Source organism: Somniosus microcephalus, chromosome 15, assembly GCF_052327205.1.
Source record: "Somniosus microcephalus isolate GS21.2 chromosome 15, FLI_Smic_1.0, whole genome shotgun sequence".
Classification (NCBI taxonomy): domain Eukaryota; kingdom Metazoa; phylum Chordata; class Chondrichthyes; order Squaliformes; family Somniosidae; genus Somniosus; species Somniosus microcephalus.
Genome location: NC_141001.1, coordinates 96,235,671 through 96,256,442, shown reverse-complemented (window position 1 = coordinate 96,256,442; position 20,772 = coordinate 96,235,671). Strand labels below are relative to the sequence as shown.

The 20,772-nt window shown below is 42.8% G+C and overlaps 1 protein-coding gene across 1 annotated transcript; it reads right to left on the bottom strand.

Annotated features, from left to right (window-relative positions):
• Positions 1 to 1,164: 1,164 nt before the first annotated feature.
• svip (small VCP interacting protein) lies at positions 1,165 to 17,391 on the bottom strand. Its single transcript, XM_086008132.1, has 4 exons — positions 17,207 to 17,391; positions 10,769 to 10,819; positions 7,369 to 7,482; positions 1,165 to 1,754 (listed from the first exon to the last, which is right to left on the bottom strand). Exons 1-4 carry the CDS (start codon positions 17,267 to 17,269, stop codon positions 1,740 to 1,742), a joined length of 243 nt encoding a protein of 80 aa, XP_085864258.1. The 5' UTR covers positions 17,270 to 17,391; the 3' UTR covers positions 1,165 to 1,739.
• Between the last annotated feature and the right edge of the window lie 3,381 nt (positions 17,392 to 20,772).

Here is a 20,772-nt window from a genome sequence, read left to right as displayed (position 1 = left end):
GGGGAGAGGAGTATAGATGAGGTTTGCTCTGATGCCTGCCCAACAGAATCAGACAATGATGCAGCACAGAAGACCGCCACAGCAGGCCAGTTTCTCAATAGGACTGTTATGTCATAGCCTAATAATCACTTTGGAAATGTTAGGCTTTTGTTTACAGCTCTTGCATCACACTTAGCATCTGCAAAATGTAAATAAAAGATTTTGTGCATTATAAACACACGTATGTGTGAGGAAACTAAAGAAAGCTTTATTGAATGACAAAATTGTAAAGATGGGAGTTTATAATTTAGCCCTATAACAAAATGTTAATAAATTCTATTTACAGACATTTTGTTAATCCCAAAGGTGTTCAGAGAACTACCTGCACATCTAACAGTACCAGGAAAAAATTCAAAATGTACACACTGCTCCCCCAATGGCCCAGTTGATAAAGGTAGCAGGTAACTAAGCCAAGGCCCAGCTCGGGTTCCTAGATAGCCGTTTTTAGCCGGGATGGCAGGACAATCAGCCCAGTGCTGGGCAAGAAAAAGTATAATTAGCCAGAATTAGCTATTGTGACCTCCTCTCAGAAAGTGCTGTGTGTGGATGCCAGCGAGGACATCATCAAGATCAGCAGCAACACTGCAGAAACATACCCTGGCAACACACTCTCTCGGTTTCAACAAAGTATGGCCGCTTGGATAAGGTGTCAATGGTCACCTGTAGAAATGCACCTCAGCAGCAGCCAGCACCTAAGAGGACAAAGTTGGCAAAAGAAAATGATCTACCTTGGAAGACACTATAGGCTGTATCTTCTGTACAATACAGAGGGACACAATAAACACCCTCCATATTCTTTTACCAACAGCTGTCGCGATGGTCAGTGACAAACAGCGGAGTCCTGTGATTGAATCACTGAGGACAAGCACTTATATTGGGATTTGCTTTACTAGTGCAAGGAATATCAAATATTTATACATAATTAATATTTCCAAAGTATAATCAGGTAAAAACATGTAATCAATACTACAAATAGTTTTATTTAGTTCTAAAAAATGTATTTTTCCTAAATGGGTTGAGTACATATATTTAGAGGTAGTTGAATGTAGAGATCTGGCCCGGTAAAGTCTACAATTGCAGCAGCTAATAAACGTCAGTACAATAAATTAAAACAAGCTCCAAAAGGGATGCTAAATATTTTAATAAACACAAGCTATAGCATTAAAAGAAAGCATATTTTCACACATCTCCCCACATTATATCCAAGGCACAAAGGTTTAGAAAGTCAAGCGTTTATAAATATAGAAAACCTTGCCCAATAAAGCTGCAGCTGAATTATCTACAAAAATCCACAATTGGTAGCTACACTGGTTTATAAATAATGGCAATACAGAGAGGAAACATCGAGCAATACAATCTCTGGTAAAAACAAATGCAAACCAAAGGACCCTGCGGAACTGCAACATCCAAGCCACGAATAGTATCCATGGTTTCTTAAAAATGACTGGATTGGCTAAGTGTTTTAAACGTTAATAGATAGGTTTTTTTAAATTACTGGAAGAAACATGTACACTTCTGTAGGAATACAGAAAGCCTTTGTACAGAACATTCAATGCGAAGGATGGCACATTTCTGGATCTTTCTAACCACACAACACCGAAAGCCACGCAGAGAACATGAACCTCTCAGTGATGGGGTCAGCAAGGTCAATGCTACACTGGCAATATTGAAGACCGTCTTCGATCAGTTCTTCAGATTCTTTAACCAACCTGCCACTGGAATTTAAAAAGAAAATACAATTATTTAGACAATGTAATGATTTCAGCAATGTACATAACATTATGGTGCATAATACCACGCCAGAGTCTGCAGCCTCAGAACATCAGATTCTTGGTTGCTTAAACACATGCACTACAAGTATCTTTCTTATATAAAACACAAGCTATTAAGTTGTATTTCCTTACTTTCCACAGTCAATACCATAGGTCCCAAAATAAATAATCTAAAGTGGTAAGGGGGGGGAAAAGAGGGGGAAGAGAGAGAAGAGGAAAGGTGATTAAACAATGACTAAGCTTTACATTGGGAGCAGGCAGCTTGTGTGTGATGCACAAGGCCACCAGCTAACCTGTAAAGGAACAGGCTAAATACATATCCATGATTGGTTACATTAGCAAGCAGGTTTTATTTTGTTTTACTTCCAAATGGGGGGGGGGGGGGGGGGGGTGGGGGAACCCATCACATATTAGGTTGTGAGCAGTTGGAAGTCTCAGCAGTTATTTCAATCACACCAAACAGCAGCAAGTGGCAGGTGGGTACCCGGAAAGCACAATCTCCTGAGTTCAGCAAAACTGATGGAAAAACTCACCGCCAGGATAATTTTACATCAGGGAAACTCATTAAGGAAATACCGTTCAATACAGATGTTAAAGTTGGAGAAACACAAAACGCCCTACTCAACATCCTCAAACAGAATGGGAACAAACAAATGATTAGCCATCTGCTTAACTTCCTATTTAAAATATTTTCATTTGTAATTTCCAAACTCTGTGACTATGTGACACAAACCCTAACTCAAAAAGGACAAACATCCATTAGAAAAAGCGGAGAGAGGAATGATCCATCAGTAACAGGGACGGTGAAGTCAATGCTACTTTGGCAATACTCCATCCATCCTTTCTGGGACTTTGTTGCATTAAATTTGATTTGCTTGCAGTAAAGACAAAGACATGTAATCCAAAGCCTATAAATTCAGCTGCACAGCCTGCTTTGCAGCACATGCACATTTCCAGCCTGAAGTGCACCACCTAACAACAACTTGTATTTATATAGCGCCTTTAACGTAGTAAAACGTCCCAAGGCTCTGTACAGGAGCGTTATAAAACAAAAATTTGACACCAAGCTACAAAAGGAGATATTGGACAGATGACCAAAAGCTTGGTCAAAGAGAAAGGTTTTCAGGAGCATCTTAAAGAGGAAAGAGGCGGAGAGGTTTAGGGAGGCAATTCCAGGGCTTAAGGCCTTGGCAGCTGAAGGCACAGCCACCAATGGTTGAGTGATTAAAATCAGGGATGCTTAAGAGACCCACCACGTTGGGGGCTTTTTAGGCTGGTTAGTGCCTGAAAAAAATGTCATACATTGCCCACGCCCGAAACGGGCATTCTGCCCTTTGCATATGCAAATAAGGAGCTGAACACCTGTGTGAGGCCCACATTGTGAGATTGGTTTACCCTCAGGCAGTCGGTGCCCGCGTCAGCCGCACTCACTGAAACCGATGTTGGGACCATCTGCTACCAAAAAGAAAAGTTTGGGAAATTTACTTACCTGAACGTAGAGCCAGGAGAAGCAGGAACATTCCTCCTGACCTCACATTTAAATAACACTGGCTGTAATCGCCCCCCACCCAGCCTTCTACCCCCCCAACCCCCAGAATTTCTACCCCAGAGTCTTTAAAATAAGGAAAGGTACAGATAAGGTTGAAGTAAGCAAGCTACTTAAGTTCTGACAGTCAGTGCAGGACTAGAGGACAAGAGTACAACATTCAAAGATAAGTTCAAAATTCACAAACCTCAAGCAATGTTAGAGATTAGAAAATACATTACCCCCAACCACAGAATAATGAACAAGTGAAACAGATTTCCAGATAAGGAGCTGGCTTGGGGTCAATTGATGCCTTAAGAGGGTCAATGTGTTGAAAAGCAGAATTGAGGATTGCAGAGATATTATTGTGCTTGATGTGTTTCCCCAGGTGAGCAATGTGAAGGGACTTGGTATTCTTAGAGGATCACCATGTGGAGGCTGAGGAGCAAGGGCAGAAAAGAGCGAGCCCACGATAGAATAGTAATCTACATACTCTGAATGGCATGAACTTGGTTGGTAGATGGCCTTTACACATTCTGCTCTTTATATGCTTCTGAATAACACTGCACATGGCTGTCTTGTGATTTCAGGATTAGAGGGTCATGCGTATGTTAAATGCCATACCTCACTCAGCTTCATCAGTTTTCATTCTCTATTATTTAATGGAATAAAAGACAGATGATATGGAGTATTTTACACTTTATTTGCAATACCTACAATGCCATAGCCTGTCTGGAATACGTAGTTGAAAATGTCTGACCACCTTTTCCTCTCAAACAGGTTGTCACTTCCCAGATCTGTGCCCATCTCTCCTGCAATTCCATGTTTGAATCTCTCCAATCAGGTTTCCATCCCCCACATCCCTGAAATTGCTCTAAACATTCTCCGTTACTGTGACCATGCTGTATTAGCCCTCCTCCTCTCTGCAGCCTTCAATAGAGTCAACCACAATATCCTCCTCCAACGCCTCTCCTCCGCTGTCCAGTTCAGTGAGACCCTTGTTTGGTTCCACACTTATACCTATCCATCTCCAACAATGGCTTCTCAGCCTTGGCTCTCTTCTCTTCCTATCTGTATGGTACCCCTTGGCAACATCATCCACAGACATGGAGTCAGCTTCCACATTAGGCCGATAATACCCTGCTCTACCTCTCGTGACCCCAGCATTGCCTCGGTGCTGTCAGAATACTTGTCTGACATCCAGTCTTGAATGAGCAACAATTTCCTCCAGCTAAGCATTGGAAGACTGAAGCCATCGTCAGCCCACTGCCACAAACTCCACAGCCTCACCACGATACCAGCCCCCTCCCTGGCAACTATTTTAGGCTGAACCAAACTGTCCGCAACCTCCATGTCCTATTCAACCCTAAGCCAAGCTTCTAACACGATATCCTTGCCATCACAAAGAGCACCTACTTCTATCTCCACCCCCTAAATCAGCCCATCTGTTGCTGGAGCCCTCATTCATGCCAGTGTAGCCACCAGACTTGACTATTCCAATGGTCTCCTGAACATTCTTCTATCCTCCACTTTATATAAACTTCAGCTCATCCAAAACTCTGCTGCCCATTTCCTAGCCTGCCTGAAGTCCCGTTCACCCATCACTTCTGCCCTCAATGGCATTTTGGCTCCCAGCCCGCCAATTATTCACATTTAAAATCGTCATCCTTATGGTTAAATCCCTCCCCATTGCTAACCTTTTCCAGCACTACACCACCACCCAACCCCCCCCAGAACACACTATTCTTCCGACTCTGGCCTCTTGCGCATTCCCCCTCCACCCCTTGCCCCCACAATGTTGGAGGCCATACCTTCAGACAGATAGGATCCATGCTTTACAGAATTCCCTCCCTAAATCCCTTCACCTTCCTCTTCTGCTTCAAAACCATCCTTAAAACCCACCTCTGACCAAGCTTTTGGTCACCCCTCCTGATATTTCCTTCTTTGGCTCGGTATCCATTTCTTTCCCTTACACCTTGTGAAGTAACCTGGAGTGGTTTTCTATGTTTTAAGTTCCTATATAAAGACAAAGTTGTTGTTATTTTCCTCTCCCAAAATGATTCAATTTTCAGAACTGCCAGATGTGCAGACCAAAAGGGAAAAAAAGATTCATTTTGCAATAGTGTGACCAAAAAAACCAGCAGTTTGAGTGAGCATTTACTCGCCAAGCAGTTTTGCTTTGCATGAATACAAAGCGTTTGTAGCCTAAATTTGGAGTCAGGCTCAGAGTGAAGTGGAATTCGAGCAAAACAGGTTCACAATGTATTTTTAAATTCTCTGCTACTGAAATTTCACAGGCCGGTTCAAGTCACTTTTGAAGGTCAGCAACACAGTGTTCTGTTAGAAGTCCTTTGTGATCACTCCACAAAAACAATTAAACCAGTACAAAGAATAAATGTTCCTGTTTATCATCTTCCTCTGCATCCTTTTATTCACTCACTCTTCTTGCCCCAGTAAGCACTGGCTCACGTTCTCTGCACCAGTGTGTGCTCGGAGTCACTCATTTCTTCACATGCCAATGTCTGCTTTCACTACCTACAACACAGCTGCTACATCTATTTAATATTTTTAACACAAATGCACAAAACAGTTTGTGATCCCACACAAAAACATGCATCTCAATGTTTGAGAGTTTTAAAGATTACAGTGAATTCTAATCTTGATCCACAAAGAATTGCGAGATAATAAATGAAGTTCAGTGCAGCCTGCTGAATTTACTGAAGAAAAGCTAGCGAGATTTCCGTAAGGATGTAAATTATCAGGGGTTTTTTTTGTTGGGGGGGGGGCGGGGGGTGGTATGGAAAGCCCCTTGCATTTTCATGGCCTTTCCCCTTCACACAGACTTTTAGATCCGGATCAGGCTGTTTTTTCTTCTGTACATTTAATAAAGGGTCACATAAATTATTCAGCCACCTTTGCATCTCTACTCTGAGCCTCAATTTCAACCAACAGGAATGTCTGCATTCAGTTGATTATTCAAATTGCTTTTACAAAGGAATTCAGCATGCAAATAACTTTGCAGCAAAGAACAGAGTGTGTAAAATACATGCACATTCACTCAAATTAAGCACCTTTGTCATGCAGTTACTGGCCCAGATTTTGCTGTAGCAGGGCATCTAATGGCATCTACTGTTAATTAGACTTGTTCATGCATGTTTAGGTATTTGAAGTGCGAGCTGATAGCGAGGGAAACGGCATCTGGGACCGGAGCGAACAGGGCAACCAACTGCGTTACCGACGCAACCAATCAGATTGAAGGATTGAGAAATACAGAGGAAGGACGGAGAAGGAAGTGTAAATTATAGAGTGGGTGAATTCATTGTCAAATCAGGTACAGAAATAGAAAGAGAAAGAGAGGGGAAGAAAGATTGGATTAGATAGAAAGAGACAGAAAAGGAAAGTTCTTTTTTTTCCCCAATTTAAAATTTGACATTTAAAAAAATCTCCAACAATTAAAGCCTGAAGGAATGAGACTCCACACTTCTAATAGCTAATTTTCAGTGCCAGAGAGGTTGATTGGCAGTAATTAATTATTGCATCGTTAAAAGGGTACTTGTGCTTGGAATGACCAGACTTAACTTTCTGTGGCGAGTTTAGCTCGTGTCGACCGCGCAAATCCAGCAACTTCACACCATTCAATGCACGTCAGTGGTGAGGCAGACAGAGAGATGCTGCTTTCGCGAATGGCGGAGCGCCGCAACTCTGTCGCCAACTTTTGGATATTGGCATTTAATCTCGCATCTGCTCCCCACCTGAAAATGTGCCATTTACACAGATATAACAGCGAATGCCATTAGCCTCACCGTTATTTTGACAGGAAAATCTGGCCCACTATAATTGGGCCTTTAGGTACCGGAAATAAATACCGACTTTTTTTTTTTTTAAACCAGGCCTGCCTCCAAAGTAAGAGCTCAAACCCGTACCCATAACCAGCAGCCCCCAATCCACCAGTTATTTAATGGCCAACTGGTGAAGTCCCACTCATTGTGACTGGGAGGCACCTCACTGTACACAGTATGAATGTTCTCTCACCCGGAGGCCGCCACCTCCTGTAGGTGTGGAATTCTTCTGCTGCTTTTCAATCTCCTCCTGCTTCTTCTTCTTTCGCTCCACAGATTCTGGATTCTTAACGCCTCTTTGCACATTCTTTCCAGAAAGAGAAATTTTCAAATATTAAATACATCACTGAAGGTACTACTCAAAATCTAAAACAAATCTCCAAGGAAAACACTTTGGATGGGGCCAAATACATTTTGCATAGTACTGTATCTACGCTTTAAAAAAAAAGTAAATTTACAGATCTGGAAGGCTTTTTTTAAAAAAAGTTGAAAATTCCTCGTCAATCCATTAAAAAAAAAGCCTTTGAGGAACTTTCTTTTGGGTGATGAGGAACCTCACCTGCTGTCAATACATCAGAAAATCATGAGCAGCATGCCTACAATTCCAACACACATTGGCAGCAAGGGTTCCTGTCCCATGTAAAATTGCCCCCTATATCCATACTTGGTCTACTTCACAGAAGCAACTGGCCACACTCAAATATTGCAACACCTTGAACTTATATAGTGCCTTTAACGTGGAAAACATCCTCAAGCTCTGCACAGAGGGGCAATCGGACACAAATGGGCACCAAACCAAAAAAGATATTCGGAGGGGTACCTAGTAACTTTAAAAAAGGTTGGTTTTAAGGAGGGTCTTAAAGGGGGGGGGGGGGGGGCGGAAAAAGAGGGTGGTAGCTGGGTTTAGGGAGGAAAATCCAGATAGAACTAAACGGTTGAAGGCATGGCCACCAACAGTAGGGTGAAGGGAGGAGGGCAGCACAAGAGGCCAGAGTCAGGAATGGAGATTTCTGGCTTATAGCACAACCATACAACATGATACAACATCTATGTTATTTTACTTTGTAAAGATATTATTATAGGCATAATGTAGACTAGCCACTGGCAATTTTAAAACAGTCTCTTCTTCAAAGATCAAAACCTGACATTCTGGAAAGTACAGCCTAGGAATACTTTGGTCTGTGTTCACAGACCACTAGTATGTGTCACTAGGAATTTTGAAAACATTTCTTAAAAGTAAGTTGAACACAATGGTTTGTGGGTGAATACAACAGCGAGAAGTAGAATACGTGAAAATTGAGAGTCAGAAAAAGCCCGCTGCGCTCAAAGCCCACGGGTGATTGTCGATCACCTGCTTGTCTCCCCTAGTCCCTGCATCATCTGTTGACCTCTCTACTTCAATGTTCCCTGGAAACTAAGTTTGTTCTGTGCGGCCTGTTTCTTTTAATGCACAGTCCCTTTAAATTTCTACGCATGCGTGGTATTTACACTGTAAAAGCCGGTGAGCGGCCTGCACGGGACCTTTCAGATTACTTCACGGTCGCGCGTACTTTAGAGGGAACATTGCTTCTAGCTCCCTCCCATTTCTTCTTTAGGAGAAAGAAAATCAAGCAGTGCTGTTAATATTGCTATAATCCTCAATTTCCACTTCCCAATAGTCATCAATAAAGTATTAAAAGCATTAAATGACTTGCAATCAACTTTTAACTTGAAAAATCGGTTCTAAAATGTCGACTATCCTGTGGGGAGTTGGCGAATGGGAAGAGCAGAGGAAAATAAACTGTTCTCTAATGTCTAATTCTGCTCGAAGTTTGTGATTTTTGGACTTGTGTCCTCTAGTCCTATATTCATTATTCAAATTAAATATTAAATAGCTTCCATTTGAGGCTCTACCTTTTCATTATTTTCAAGACCTGATCTATACCTTCCATTATTTATCCCCCGATTATTTTCTTTTCCGCCCCCCCCCCCCCAAGTTAATGACTAGAAAGGATAACCAATATCCTCATTACCCTACCAAATAGCTTTGTATCAGAAAATTTAAATTTTTTACCCCACAGACATCCTGTTTACATGTGCCTTTGTTGTTTAGCTGCCACCTCAGGATGTACCATTGGTGGAAGTGAGGAGGATCCCCAAATAATAAATCAGGGGATTTGAGAGACGGTGTGTTGGATCTACAGGAAACTTTCGATTAGCCGGCCCCTAAATAACCAGAACGCTCTATCCATCGGCAAAATTCAGGAGTCGGTTCAGGTAACTTTTTTTACTTTTAGTTACTTTTTTTAATTGATTTGTTGCTGTGCAAGGGTGTAGCTGAAGCTGTTGCTAAGCTACAGAGACGCTTGCAACTTGTGCCGATTGTTTTGAAGCTGTTGCAACAGGGTTTGTTGCTTTATACGGAGCTCTGAGCTCCGTATCTTTTACTATAGCGTTCGGTTATCCGGAATTGTTGATGAACCGGCACCACGTCGGTCCCGTCCGTGCCGGATACCAGAAAGTTTCCTGTAGTTTGATTGTGTGCTTGGTGATCTTTTTGGTGGGCGGAAGGTTTCTATGACTGTGATCCAAAGCACTATCATCTGAACTTGCCCTGGACAGAAACAGCACCAGCAGTTGTGGAGGGTCAAAACTCTATGTTTTGGACTGTTGACCATCAGTTTACCTAGCTCAGCAAAAAGAGTCAGGGTGGGGTGGGGTCAGGAGATGCTTCCAATTCCACCCCACCCCCAAATTTGGCAGCATCTCAGTCCCTGGGTCTTCAAGTTCCATAGTATAGCACAAGCTCAGTCTAGGTGGACATTCCAGTAAATACTGAGCTACTGTTGTATTAGCAGTGACATTGTCCTTCAGATGAGACAAAGATAACAATTGCGAGCATGCTCAGGTGAAAGTTAAAGATGCCACGGCACGATTCAAAGAGGAGCAAGCAGTTCTCGTAGTACCCTGGCCAACGTTGCTCCGACAAATACCATCAAAATAAAATTACCTGGTCATTGCAACTTGCAGTCGGTAACTGTCACCTTTACAAAAGAGTCACCGCACCCCAAATGTGATCCATTTTGTAAAGCGTTTCACATGGAGATAATGCAAGATATTATTTAATCTAAGCATTATATCTACGGTCTTACACATAGCATGCACTTGATAACTATCACACTTACTTGATAAACTATCAGCACTTTTGCATCCCACTTATCCCTACTTGCAATAGGAAATACTAGATGCACACAACTTGCCAAACGTTGTATTTTTTGTGTTGTCATACTTACAATTTACTGATCAATCCAGACTTACTTTTCATGTTCAGCACCGTCACTGCTGTCCTCCCTAAGTTGTCTTTGCGAAGACTGTCCACTGCCCTTTAAATGTCTCCCATTTTAAACAGCCTGAATAGTGCTGATAGTTTATCATTTATTTTATAATAGATCTTGTGACATTACTGTTCTCTAACAAAGTGTTATTAACAAACTATGACAGGGAAGAAGTGGTACAAGAAGCACGATACTTATCAAGTACATTTTGATCAGCCCAGTCCTGCATCAAGTTGTCAATGTATTTCAGGAAAACAGAACACTAATGAATATTCTTACCTCTTTCTGACGCTTCTCAGCAGCTTCTGCTAGTTGCCTTCTTCTGATCTCCTAGGTAGACAAAATTAATTCAAAACTCATCAGCTTGTAAATAATAAGGATGGCCAACTTTGTGGAGCAGTTTCCTATAATTCTAATTACGTTGCTCCTGATTTCAGATCACAATTAATAACTAATCTTGGTCCATTAGCTTCATCTTTTCCTAAAGCTTTCAATAATGGAACCTAGTTGATCCTGTAATCCTTTACCCGAGCTTGGCAGGTCTACAGTACCCCAGGAGGATGTCAATGATCAGCTCACTGGTAAGCCTGCAAGGGTGTGACAAGTGGTAGAACTGTAACTCAGGAGGGTAGGTATACTTCCCATGCAGTTCCAGATAATCCTGTAAGCCAATGCCCTAAAAAAGCAGGATGGTCCTAGCTGGACAACCAGCAGGGAACTCATTATTGCCCTAGACCAATAAGATGAGCAGTTTTAGCTGATTAAACTCCAGCAAAACCTCTGCACACTTGAATCCTTCGCTCATGCCAACTTGAGCCTGTTTTTTCCTGAGTTAAAGCAAATGGGTTTGTCCTTGCTGGGAAGAACTGTGCACGCCATGTCAGGCAAACAGAAACGTTACTTAGGTAGATTTCTCAGTCGTTTATTTAAAGTTGTAAAACACGGTCATGAATTTCCATAGATACCAAGCACCCAACTGCCCAAAAGAAAAGCTTATTGAAGAGGAATTCTAGAGCCCATCCACAATACATCATTGCCCCAATCCAGTCATAGAATCATAGAAATTTACAGTACAGGAGGAAGCTATTCAGCCCATTGTGTCTGTGTCAGCCGAAAAAGAGCGATCCAGCTTAATCCCACTTCCAGCTCTGGGTCCGTAGCCTTGTAGGTTACAGCATGTCTTACCCATACTAGGATACTTCACTGACCTCAATAGCTATTTGAATGTTATAGCAAACTCTAAGCATCTTTCTTCATCTAGAATGCAGTACGGACAATTCCTACATATAGCAAACTTCTAACCTATTTGCCGTCAAGGGGAGGCAGCAAATTGAAGTTAGATTTCGAACAATGGTCAGCTTTTAAAAACATTGGTTATATAAAAGCATGTATCATTTACTTTTTTTTTTAATGGAAAGATAGGGGTGGAGTGGAATAATACTGCAGTTTATCCACAAGTATTTTTTTTTTAATGCCTGTTGTTGGATGCTGTCGTCATTAACAATGGGAACGTTGTTGGTCTTTTATGAAGCAAAGCCCCAAAGTGATAAGGATGCAGCTTATTGAATATTAAGTTAATGGTTATTGTACAAGGATCGACATTTACTACAGGCATAGCTCAATGTAGCACAAAATGGAAACTACAAATGAGGGAAGGCATAATTGTCCAAACATACAGGTATATTTATTTTTCATATTAGCTGCAGAAAAGTTTACCATTCATAGAATCATAAAATGATACAGGATTTGGCCCACCGTGCCTGTGCTGGTTCTTTGGTAGAGCTATCCAATTAGTCCCACTCCCCGGCTCTTTCCCCACAGCCCTGCAAACTTTTCCCCCTTCACATATTTATCAAATTCCCTTTTGAAAGTTACTATTGAATTTGCTTCCACCTTTCAGGCAGTGCATTCAAGATCATAACTTGCTGCTTTTTTCATGTCACCTCTGGGTCTTTTGCCAATTACCTTAAATCTGTGTTCTCAGGTTACTGACCCCTCTACCACTGGAAATAATTTCTCCTTATTTACTATGGAAAAACCCTTCATGATTTTGAACACTTCGATCAAATCTCCTCTTAACCTTCTCTGCTCTAAAAGGAGAACAATCCCAGCTTCTCTGGTCTCTCCATGTAACTGAAGTCCTGCATCCCTAGTAGCGTTCCAGTAAATCTCCTCTGCACCCTCTCCAAGGCCTTGACATCCTTCATAAAGTGTGGTGCCCTGAATTGGCCACATTACTCCAGTTGCGGCCAAACCAGTGTTTTATAAAGGATTTGTCTTTTTTTTAATTTTTTTTAAATGTATTCATTCATGGGATGTGGGCATCGCTGACAGGACCAGCATTTACTACCTATCCCTAATTGCCCTCGAGAAGGTGGTGGCGAGTTGTCTCCTTGAGCCACTGCAGTCAATGTGGTGAAGGTACCCCCACAGTACTGTTAGGTAGGTAGTTCCAGAATTTTGATCCAGCGGCGATGAAGGAACAGCAATATATTTCCAAGTCAGGATGGTGTGTGGCTTGGAGGTAGTGGTGTTCCCATGCGTCTGCTGCCCTTGTGCTTCTAGGTGGTAGAGGTCGCGGGTTTAGGATCTGCTGTCAAAGAAGCCTTGGCGAGTTGCTGCAGTGCATCTTGTAGACGGTACGCCTGTGGTGGATGGAGTGCCAATCAAGTGGGCTGTTTCTCCTGAATGGTGTCGAGCTTCTTGAACGTTGTTGGAGCTGCACTCATCCAGGCAAGTAGAGAGTATTCCATCACACTCCTGACTTGTGCTTTGTAGATAGTGGAAAAGCTTTGGGGAGTCAGGAGATGAGTCACTCGCCGCAGAATACCCAGCTTCTGACCTGCTCTTGTTGCCACAGTATTTATGTGGCTGGTCCAGTTAAGTTTCTGGTCAATGGTGACCCCTAGAATGTTGATGGTGGGGAATTTGACGATGGTAATGCCACTGAATGTCAAGGGGCAGTGGTTAGACTTTCTCTTGTTGTAGATGGTCATTGCCTGGCACTTGTGGCACGAATGTTTCTTGTAACTTATCAGCCCAAGCTTGAATGTTGTCCAAGTCTTGCTGCATACAGGCATGGAACTGAACACTGTGCAATAATCAGCAAACATCCCCACTCTGACATTATGATGGAGGGAAGGTCATTGATGAAGCAGCTGAAGATGGTTGTGCCCAAGACACTGCCCTGAGGAACTCCTGCAGCAATGTCCTGGGGCTGAGATGATTGGCCTCCAACAGCCACAACCATCTTCCTTTGAGCAAGGTATAACTCTAGCCAGTGGAGAGTTTTCCTGATTCCCATTGACTTAAATTTTACTAGGGCTCCTTGATGCCACACTCGGTCAAATGCTGCCTTGATGTCAAGGGCAGTCACTCGCATCTCACCTCTGGAATTCAGCTCTTTTGTCCATGTTTGGACCAAGGCTGTAACGAGGTCTGGAACCGAGTGGTCCTGGTGAAACCCAAACTGCGCATCGGTGAGCAGGTTATTGGTGAGTAAGTGCCGCTTGATAGCACTATTGACGACACCTTCCATCTCTTTGCTGATGATTGAGAGTAGACTGATGGGGCAGTAATTGGCTGGATTGGATTTGTCCTGCTTTTTGTGGACAGGACATACCTGGGCAATTTTCCACTGTAAAGCAAGTCTTTGCCCCCAGTCCAGTTAGGGTACTATGGCCTAATCTTTTCTTTCATGAACTGCAGTATCTAACCTGATCACATTGTGGTTTATTCTCCAATTGATGCATCTTTTGCTCATGTTTGCCTAAAACAGTTTAAATTATGGGATTTTACTACAATATATAAAAGCTTGTTTATAAAATTTATGTTGGCATTGTGAAAATACAGCACAATACCTCAAAGTTACTAAGCATGCAAACCAACAAAGGAGTTCAGATCGCAGCAGACACCATGCAAGTTCAGCAATCAAGCATTTGCTTTGTTTACCCTGGCACCAAATAATATAATTACACAAGACTGGTCATGTGATGTTGTATAGCTTCAGGTTATTTGTCACGGTCATTAATACCTTGGGAATTGCATCACTTGCCTTTGGTCTTCCAGCCTACGCTAAGTGCAGATGGGCCTACACTTAGGGACAAAATGTCAGCTGTGGCTCAGTTGGTAGCACCCTCGCCTCTGTGCCAGAAGATTGTGGGTTCAAGTCCCACTCCAGAGACTGGAGCGCAAAAATCTAGACTGACACTCCAGTGTATTACTGAGGGAGTGCTGCACTGTCGGAGCTGCCGTCTTTCGGATGAGACATTAAACCGAGGCCCTCCTCTGCTCTCTCAGGTGGACGCAAAAGATCCTATGGCACTATTTCAAAGAAGAGCAGATGTCCTGGCCAATATTTATCCCTCAACCAACAGTGCTAAAAAAGAAAGTTTATCTGGTCATTATCACACTGCTGTTTGTGGGAGTTCGCTGTGTGCAAATTGACTGCCGAGTTTTCTACATTACATTACAACAGTGACTACACTTCAAAAAGTACTTCAATGGCTGTAAAGTACTTTGGGACATCCGGTGGTCACAAAAGGTGCTATAAAAATGCAAGTCTCTCTTTTATTATGATGGCAAGAAAATAGAATTTCCAATGTTAACATAAAAATAGGAACTATCTGGGAGTGAATTAAATAATGTAATTAAATCTTAGATCAGATGATATTTTAGCTTCACAATTTATATGTACCCCAAAAATGGATCAGATTCTTCAACTGACTGCCAAGAATATACACTGCTTTGGTTGAACTGCAAGAGCTACAGTTTGCAGAGTGCATTTAAAATGACAGACTGAGCAGCTTAGATGAATTATGATTAAGTGTTCTACAAAGCACACAGCGTAATTAGTGGAATTATACACGTCACTCGTGAATAGGTATTTAACCCTTTGGTGTAATTTCATTCTCAGAAGGTAGGGTTCAAGGAGCAAGTAAAAGACACTTATGTAATGCAAGAATACAATAAAACCTAGAACACAAAATGAGACAAATTGGGTTTTCTAGACAACTTGTATTTATATAGTGCCTTGAACATAGTAAACCGTTCCAAGGCACCTCACGGGAGCGTCAATCAAAATTTGACGAGCCGCATAAGGAGATTAGAGCCGATGACCAAAAGCTTGGACAGAATCTATTATTTTGCTGTCGATAGAAAAAGGCATTAACCTTTATCCTGGCATAAAAGCAAAAGTACCTACCAGTACACTCAAACTATTGGCCTTATTCTCTCCATACTGTTTACCATTTTTCTAGTTCATATAGTCTAGATGCCTTGAGTCAGCTCATCAAAATACACCAAGACTGAACCAGGTGCTACAATGTCAACACATTTGCTAGGCTAAGCAAAAAACACCAAAAATATTCCATGCCATTGCCTACATGGAGGTAAACTTGTGTTTGGTTTTAAATTATCCAAATTATTTGACATTATTACAAAAACAGTGATGCAGGGGGTGAGCAGTCGGGTGCGAAAGCGAATACGTCAGCACAAACCTCGAGAATAAACCGGCATCTCATGGGATCAGAGGGCTTGCAGACAGGTGCAGCTCGTGCAATAACAGAACATTTTTAAAAACAGCCCACTTCTAAAACTCCACTTCGGGGCCAACAGCAAGAGTTTGCGCTACAACAAATAAAACGACGTGACTTTTGGTGAGATTATTGCAAATAAAACCTTAAAATCACCAAAAAATACAAGGGGAAAGTGTTTTTGCTGTGAATATCTGACGCCATCCAATGTCCACCAAACCCTCCAAGTGAAATGCACAAATCCCCCCCCCCCAACCCAAATGAAATGCACAAATCCCCCCCATCCCAAATGAAATGCACAAATCCCCCCCCATCCCAAGTGAAATGCACAAATCCCCCCCATCCCAAGTGAAATGCACAAATCCCCCCAACCCAAATGAAATGCACAAATCCCCCCCATCCCAAATGAAATGCACAAATCCCCCCCATCCCAAATGAAATGCACAAATCCCCCCCCCATCCCAAGTGAAATGCACAAATCCCCCCCATCCCAAGTGAAATGCACAAATCCCCCCCATCCCAAGTGAAATGCACAAATCCCCCCCCATCCCAAGTGAAATGCACAAATCCCCCCCATCCCAAGTGAAATGCACAAATCCCCCCCCATCCCAAGTGAAATGCACAAATCCCCCCCCATCCCAAGTGAAATGCACAAATCCCCCCCATCCCAAGTGAAATGCACAAATCCCCCCCCATCCCAAGTGAAATGCACAAATCCCCCCCATCCCAAGTGAAATGCACAAATCCCCCCCCTCCCAAGTGAAATGCACAAATCCCCCCCCATCCCAAGTGAAATGCACAAATCCCCCCCCCATCCCAAGTGAAATGCACAAATCCCCCCCCCATCCCAAGTGAAATGCACAAATCCCCCCCCAACCCAAATGAAATGCACAAATCCCCCCCCCAACCCAAATGAAATGCACAAATCCCCCCCATCCCTAATGAAATGCACAAATCCCCCCCCATCCCTAATGAAATGCACAAATCCCCCCCATCCCTAATGAAATGCACAAATTCCCCCCCCAAAAAAATGTAGGACAAGCGCGTGCACATGGGAAAAGAACGCCGCCCAGAGTAAAGAGCCTCGGGCAGCATCAGGTAGCCGGGGCTCTCCAGCCTGGGGCCTCGGCTCTCGCTGACAGCGGAGACATTGCCGACACCCAGCCACCCCACCGCTCCTTACCGGATCCGGCGTCTCCACCACATCCTCGGCCGCCCCTCCCAAGCAAGGCAGACACATGCCCATGGCGGTACCCGAGACCAGCAGACACACAACAGTTCGCTAACCGGCCCCTGCCGCTCCCACCGCCGCTCTGGCACTTTCTCGCGGCTCGGCTCAACTCGGCCCCGCCCTCTGACGCCGTGCGTCCCGCCGCCCTAGCAACACGTCCACCATGACCCTCGTCAGCGAAACAGGAGGCTTGATCAAAGCCGAGAGCAAACCTCGTCACACACACAAAGCGGCTCCTCCAACAGCGCCGCGCACAGGGCACCGACCGGCAGCCCCCTGCCGAAGGCTTTTTTTTTATTGAGGCGCTCACAATATCGTCCCAGATTTTGCGTTCATAATAAGTGTCTCACCTCTTGTCTCCCCAAAGCTTTTCCACCATCGACATGGCACAAGTAAGAAGATGGAATACTCTCCACTTGCCTGGATGAGTGCAGCTCCAACAAACACTCAAGGAGCTCAACACCATTCAGGACAAAGCAGCCCGCTTGATTGGCACCCAATCTACCACCTTAAACATTCACTCCCTCCACCACTGGCATATGGTAGCCCTGGAGATGGAGCACGTGGTGTCCACCGGCACGCTTGAGGCCTTCCGCGACCGGTGGGCGCCACGGAGACTGGAGTGCATCATCACCCTGGCCAACACAATTTTAATATAATTTGTTAAGTTTTATTTAAAGTTTTATTAATTTACAGTTGATTTGTTTAAGTAAAAGGTAAAAAGGTTAATTTGGGTCATCAAAAAGAAGCACCACTAGCATACCGTGGCTGCAGTGTGTACCATCTACAAGATGCACTGCAGCAACTCGCCAAGGCTTCTTCGGCAGCACCTCCCAAACCCACGACCTCTACCATCTAAAAGGACAAGGGCAGCAGGCGCATGGAAACACCATCACCTCCAAGTTCCCCTCCAAGTCACACCATCCTGACTTGGAAATATATCGGCGTTCCTTCATCGTCGCTGGGTCAAAATCCTGGAACTCCCTATCAGCGCTATGGGAGTACCTTCACCGCATAGACTGCAGCAGTTCAAGAAGGCAGCTCACCACCATCTTCTCAAGGACAATTAGGGATGGGCAATAAATGCTGGCGTTGCCAGCGATGCTCACATCCCAGGAACGAATAAAAAAAATGATTACTTCATATCATTTCAATACATTCTGATTGACAAATAATTTTTAATGTAAAAATGTTTTTAATCCATAATGAGTTAAATTTTTATAATCATGCAAGATAATACAGTAAGAAATGAAGATGGTACCAGCTAGATAAGTAGCAGTGTAGTTCAGCCAGTTAAACTTTGACACTATTGGGGATCCTTAAGCCATGGCTCTTGCCAACCTATGTCTAAGCTTTCTGGTCTTAGGTAGGTGAGGTGTGGTGCAATCCACATCAGGCAAACAGGAACTCTACCCATGTGAACTTCTCAGCAGGGTTGAAGTATGGTGATGGATTTCTGTGCATGTCAGAAATCCAGCTGACCAAAAAAAACTTCAATGTAACATTGTTTAAACTATTCAGATGCTCTGCCGGAAAACCATTTATTAGAATCTATTCCATTTTTACAGTATGAGGTTACCTTGAAAATGAAAAATAAAACAGACTGAAACAGGAAATGTAATAAAATATTTCCTTGTCAAAATTACTGCTTTTGCACTTTGGTATTCAGCAATTACAATTCATTAACTTCACAATTTCAAGCTTATTATAATTTACATTTGACAGAAGTTTATTGGTGCAGCTACTGAAATCATTTTGTCCTTGGGGAAGTAAATCTCTGAGGACTCAGAACTGTATACAAGTTAATAGAACTTGAACTACAGAAAGAAAATAAAGAGCCTTTCACATTCTTAGGACATCCCAAAGCCATCCACAACCAATTAAGTACTTTTGAAGTGTAGTTACTGTTGTTATCTAGGCAATTGCGCACAACACCTTTCCACAAACAGCAATGAGATAAATGATCAGATAATCTGTTTTGGTCCTCTTTTTATTGAACCAAATTAACTGTAAATTAACTGAAAATCAACAGAACTTTAAATAAAACTTATCAAACTAAATTCTAATTACATTACCCGGGGTGACGATGCACTCCAGTCCCCACGGTGCCCACCGGTTTCGGAAGGCCTCAAGTGTGCATAATAATCGGTTTTGGTGGTGTTTGTTGAAGGATAAATGTTGGCCAGCACAGCAGGAGAACTTATGTGCTCTTCTTTGAATAGTGTCGTGGGACCTTTTACATCCACCTTAGAGAAAGAAAGACTTGCATTTATATAGCATGTGAAGGTGAGGGACGGGTGCAAATTGGAAGCAAAGTGAATTAAATTTTATAGTTCAGGGCGAAAGCAGGAAACAGCTCTGATACAGTCATCAATGTACCGGAAAAAGAGGTGAGGGAGGGAACCTGAGTAGGACTGGAACAAAGAATGTTCCACATATCCACATATATATTTTTTTACTTTTTCTTTCTGTCCCTTATATCTCTCAATCTCATCTTTCTTTCGCTCTCTTTATTTTGCTTTTTGTATATGATTTTACATTGAATTAAATATTCTAATTTATACTTCCTGGTTTAGGCTCTGCATGGCTCACTGAGGATTCTTCAATCTGATTGGTTGAAGAGACACACCATTGCTTGCCTTGTTCACATGGGTCCCAGATCCCTGTAGTGGGAACTCAAGAAAAGCAGTGGTCCTAGAACCGACCCCTGGGGAACGCCACTTTCCTCCAGTCCTAAAAACAACCGTTCACCACTACTCTCTGTTTCCTGTCACTTAGCCAATTCTGTATCCACGCTGCCACTGTCCCTTTTATTCCATGGGCTTCAACTTTGCTGGCAAGCCTATTATGTGGCACTTTGTCGAATGCCTTTTGGAAATCCATGTACATTATGTCAACTGCATTACCTTCATCAACCCTCTCTGTTACCTCATCAAAGAACTCAATCAAGTTAGTTAAACACGATTTGCCTTTAACAAATCCGTGCTGGCTTTCCTTAATTAATCCACATTGTCCAAGTGATTGTTAATTTTGTCCCTGATTACTGTTTCTAAAAGCTTCCCCACAACTGAGGTCAAACTGACTGGCCTGTAGTTGCTGGGTTTATCTTTATACCCTTTTTTGAACAATGGTGTAATATTTGCAATTCTCCAGTCCTCTGGCGCCACCCCCGTATCTAAGTAGGATTGGAATATTATGGCCAGTACCTCCATGATTTCCTCCGTTAATTCCCTTAGCCTCCTGGTGACTTATCTACTTTAAGTACAGCCAGCCTTTCTAATACCTCCTCTTTATCAATTTTTATCCTATCAAGTATCTCCACTACCTCCTCCTTTACTATGCCTATGGTAGCATCTTCTTCCTTGGTGAAGACAGATGCAAAGTACTCATTTAATATCTCAGCCATACCCTCTGCCTCCGCACATAGGTCTCCTTTTTGGTCCTAATCAGCCCCACCACTCCTCTTACTACCCTTTTACTATTTATATGCCTAAAAAATACTTTTGGATTGTCTTTTA

Excerpts from the sequence above, each read along its gene's own strand:
- svip (XM_086008132.1), bottom strand. The coding sequence starts at position 17,269 with ATGGGCATGTGTCTGCCTTGCTTGGGAGGGGCGGCCGAGGATGTGGTG. Across the intron at positions 10,820-17,206 it reads TGGTGGAGACGCCGGATCCG|GAGATCAGAAGAAGGCAACT; the intron begins GTAAGGAGCGGT and ends TTGTCTACCTAG. Across the intron at positions 7,483-10,768 it reads CTGAGAAGCGTCAGAAAGAG|AATGTGCAAAGAGGCGTTAA; the intron begins GTAAGAATATTC and ends CTTTCTGGAAAG.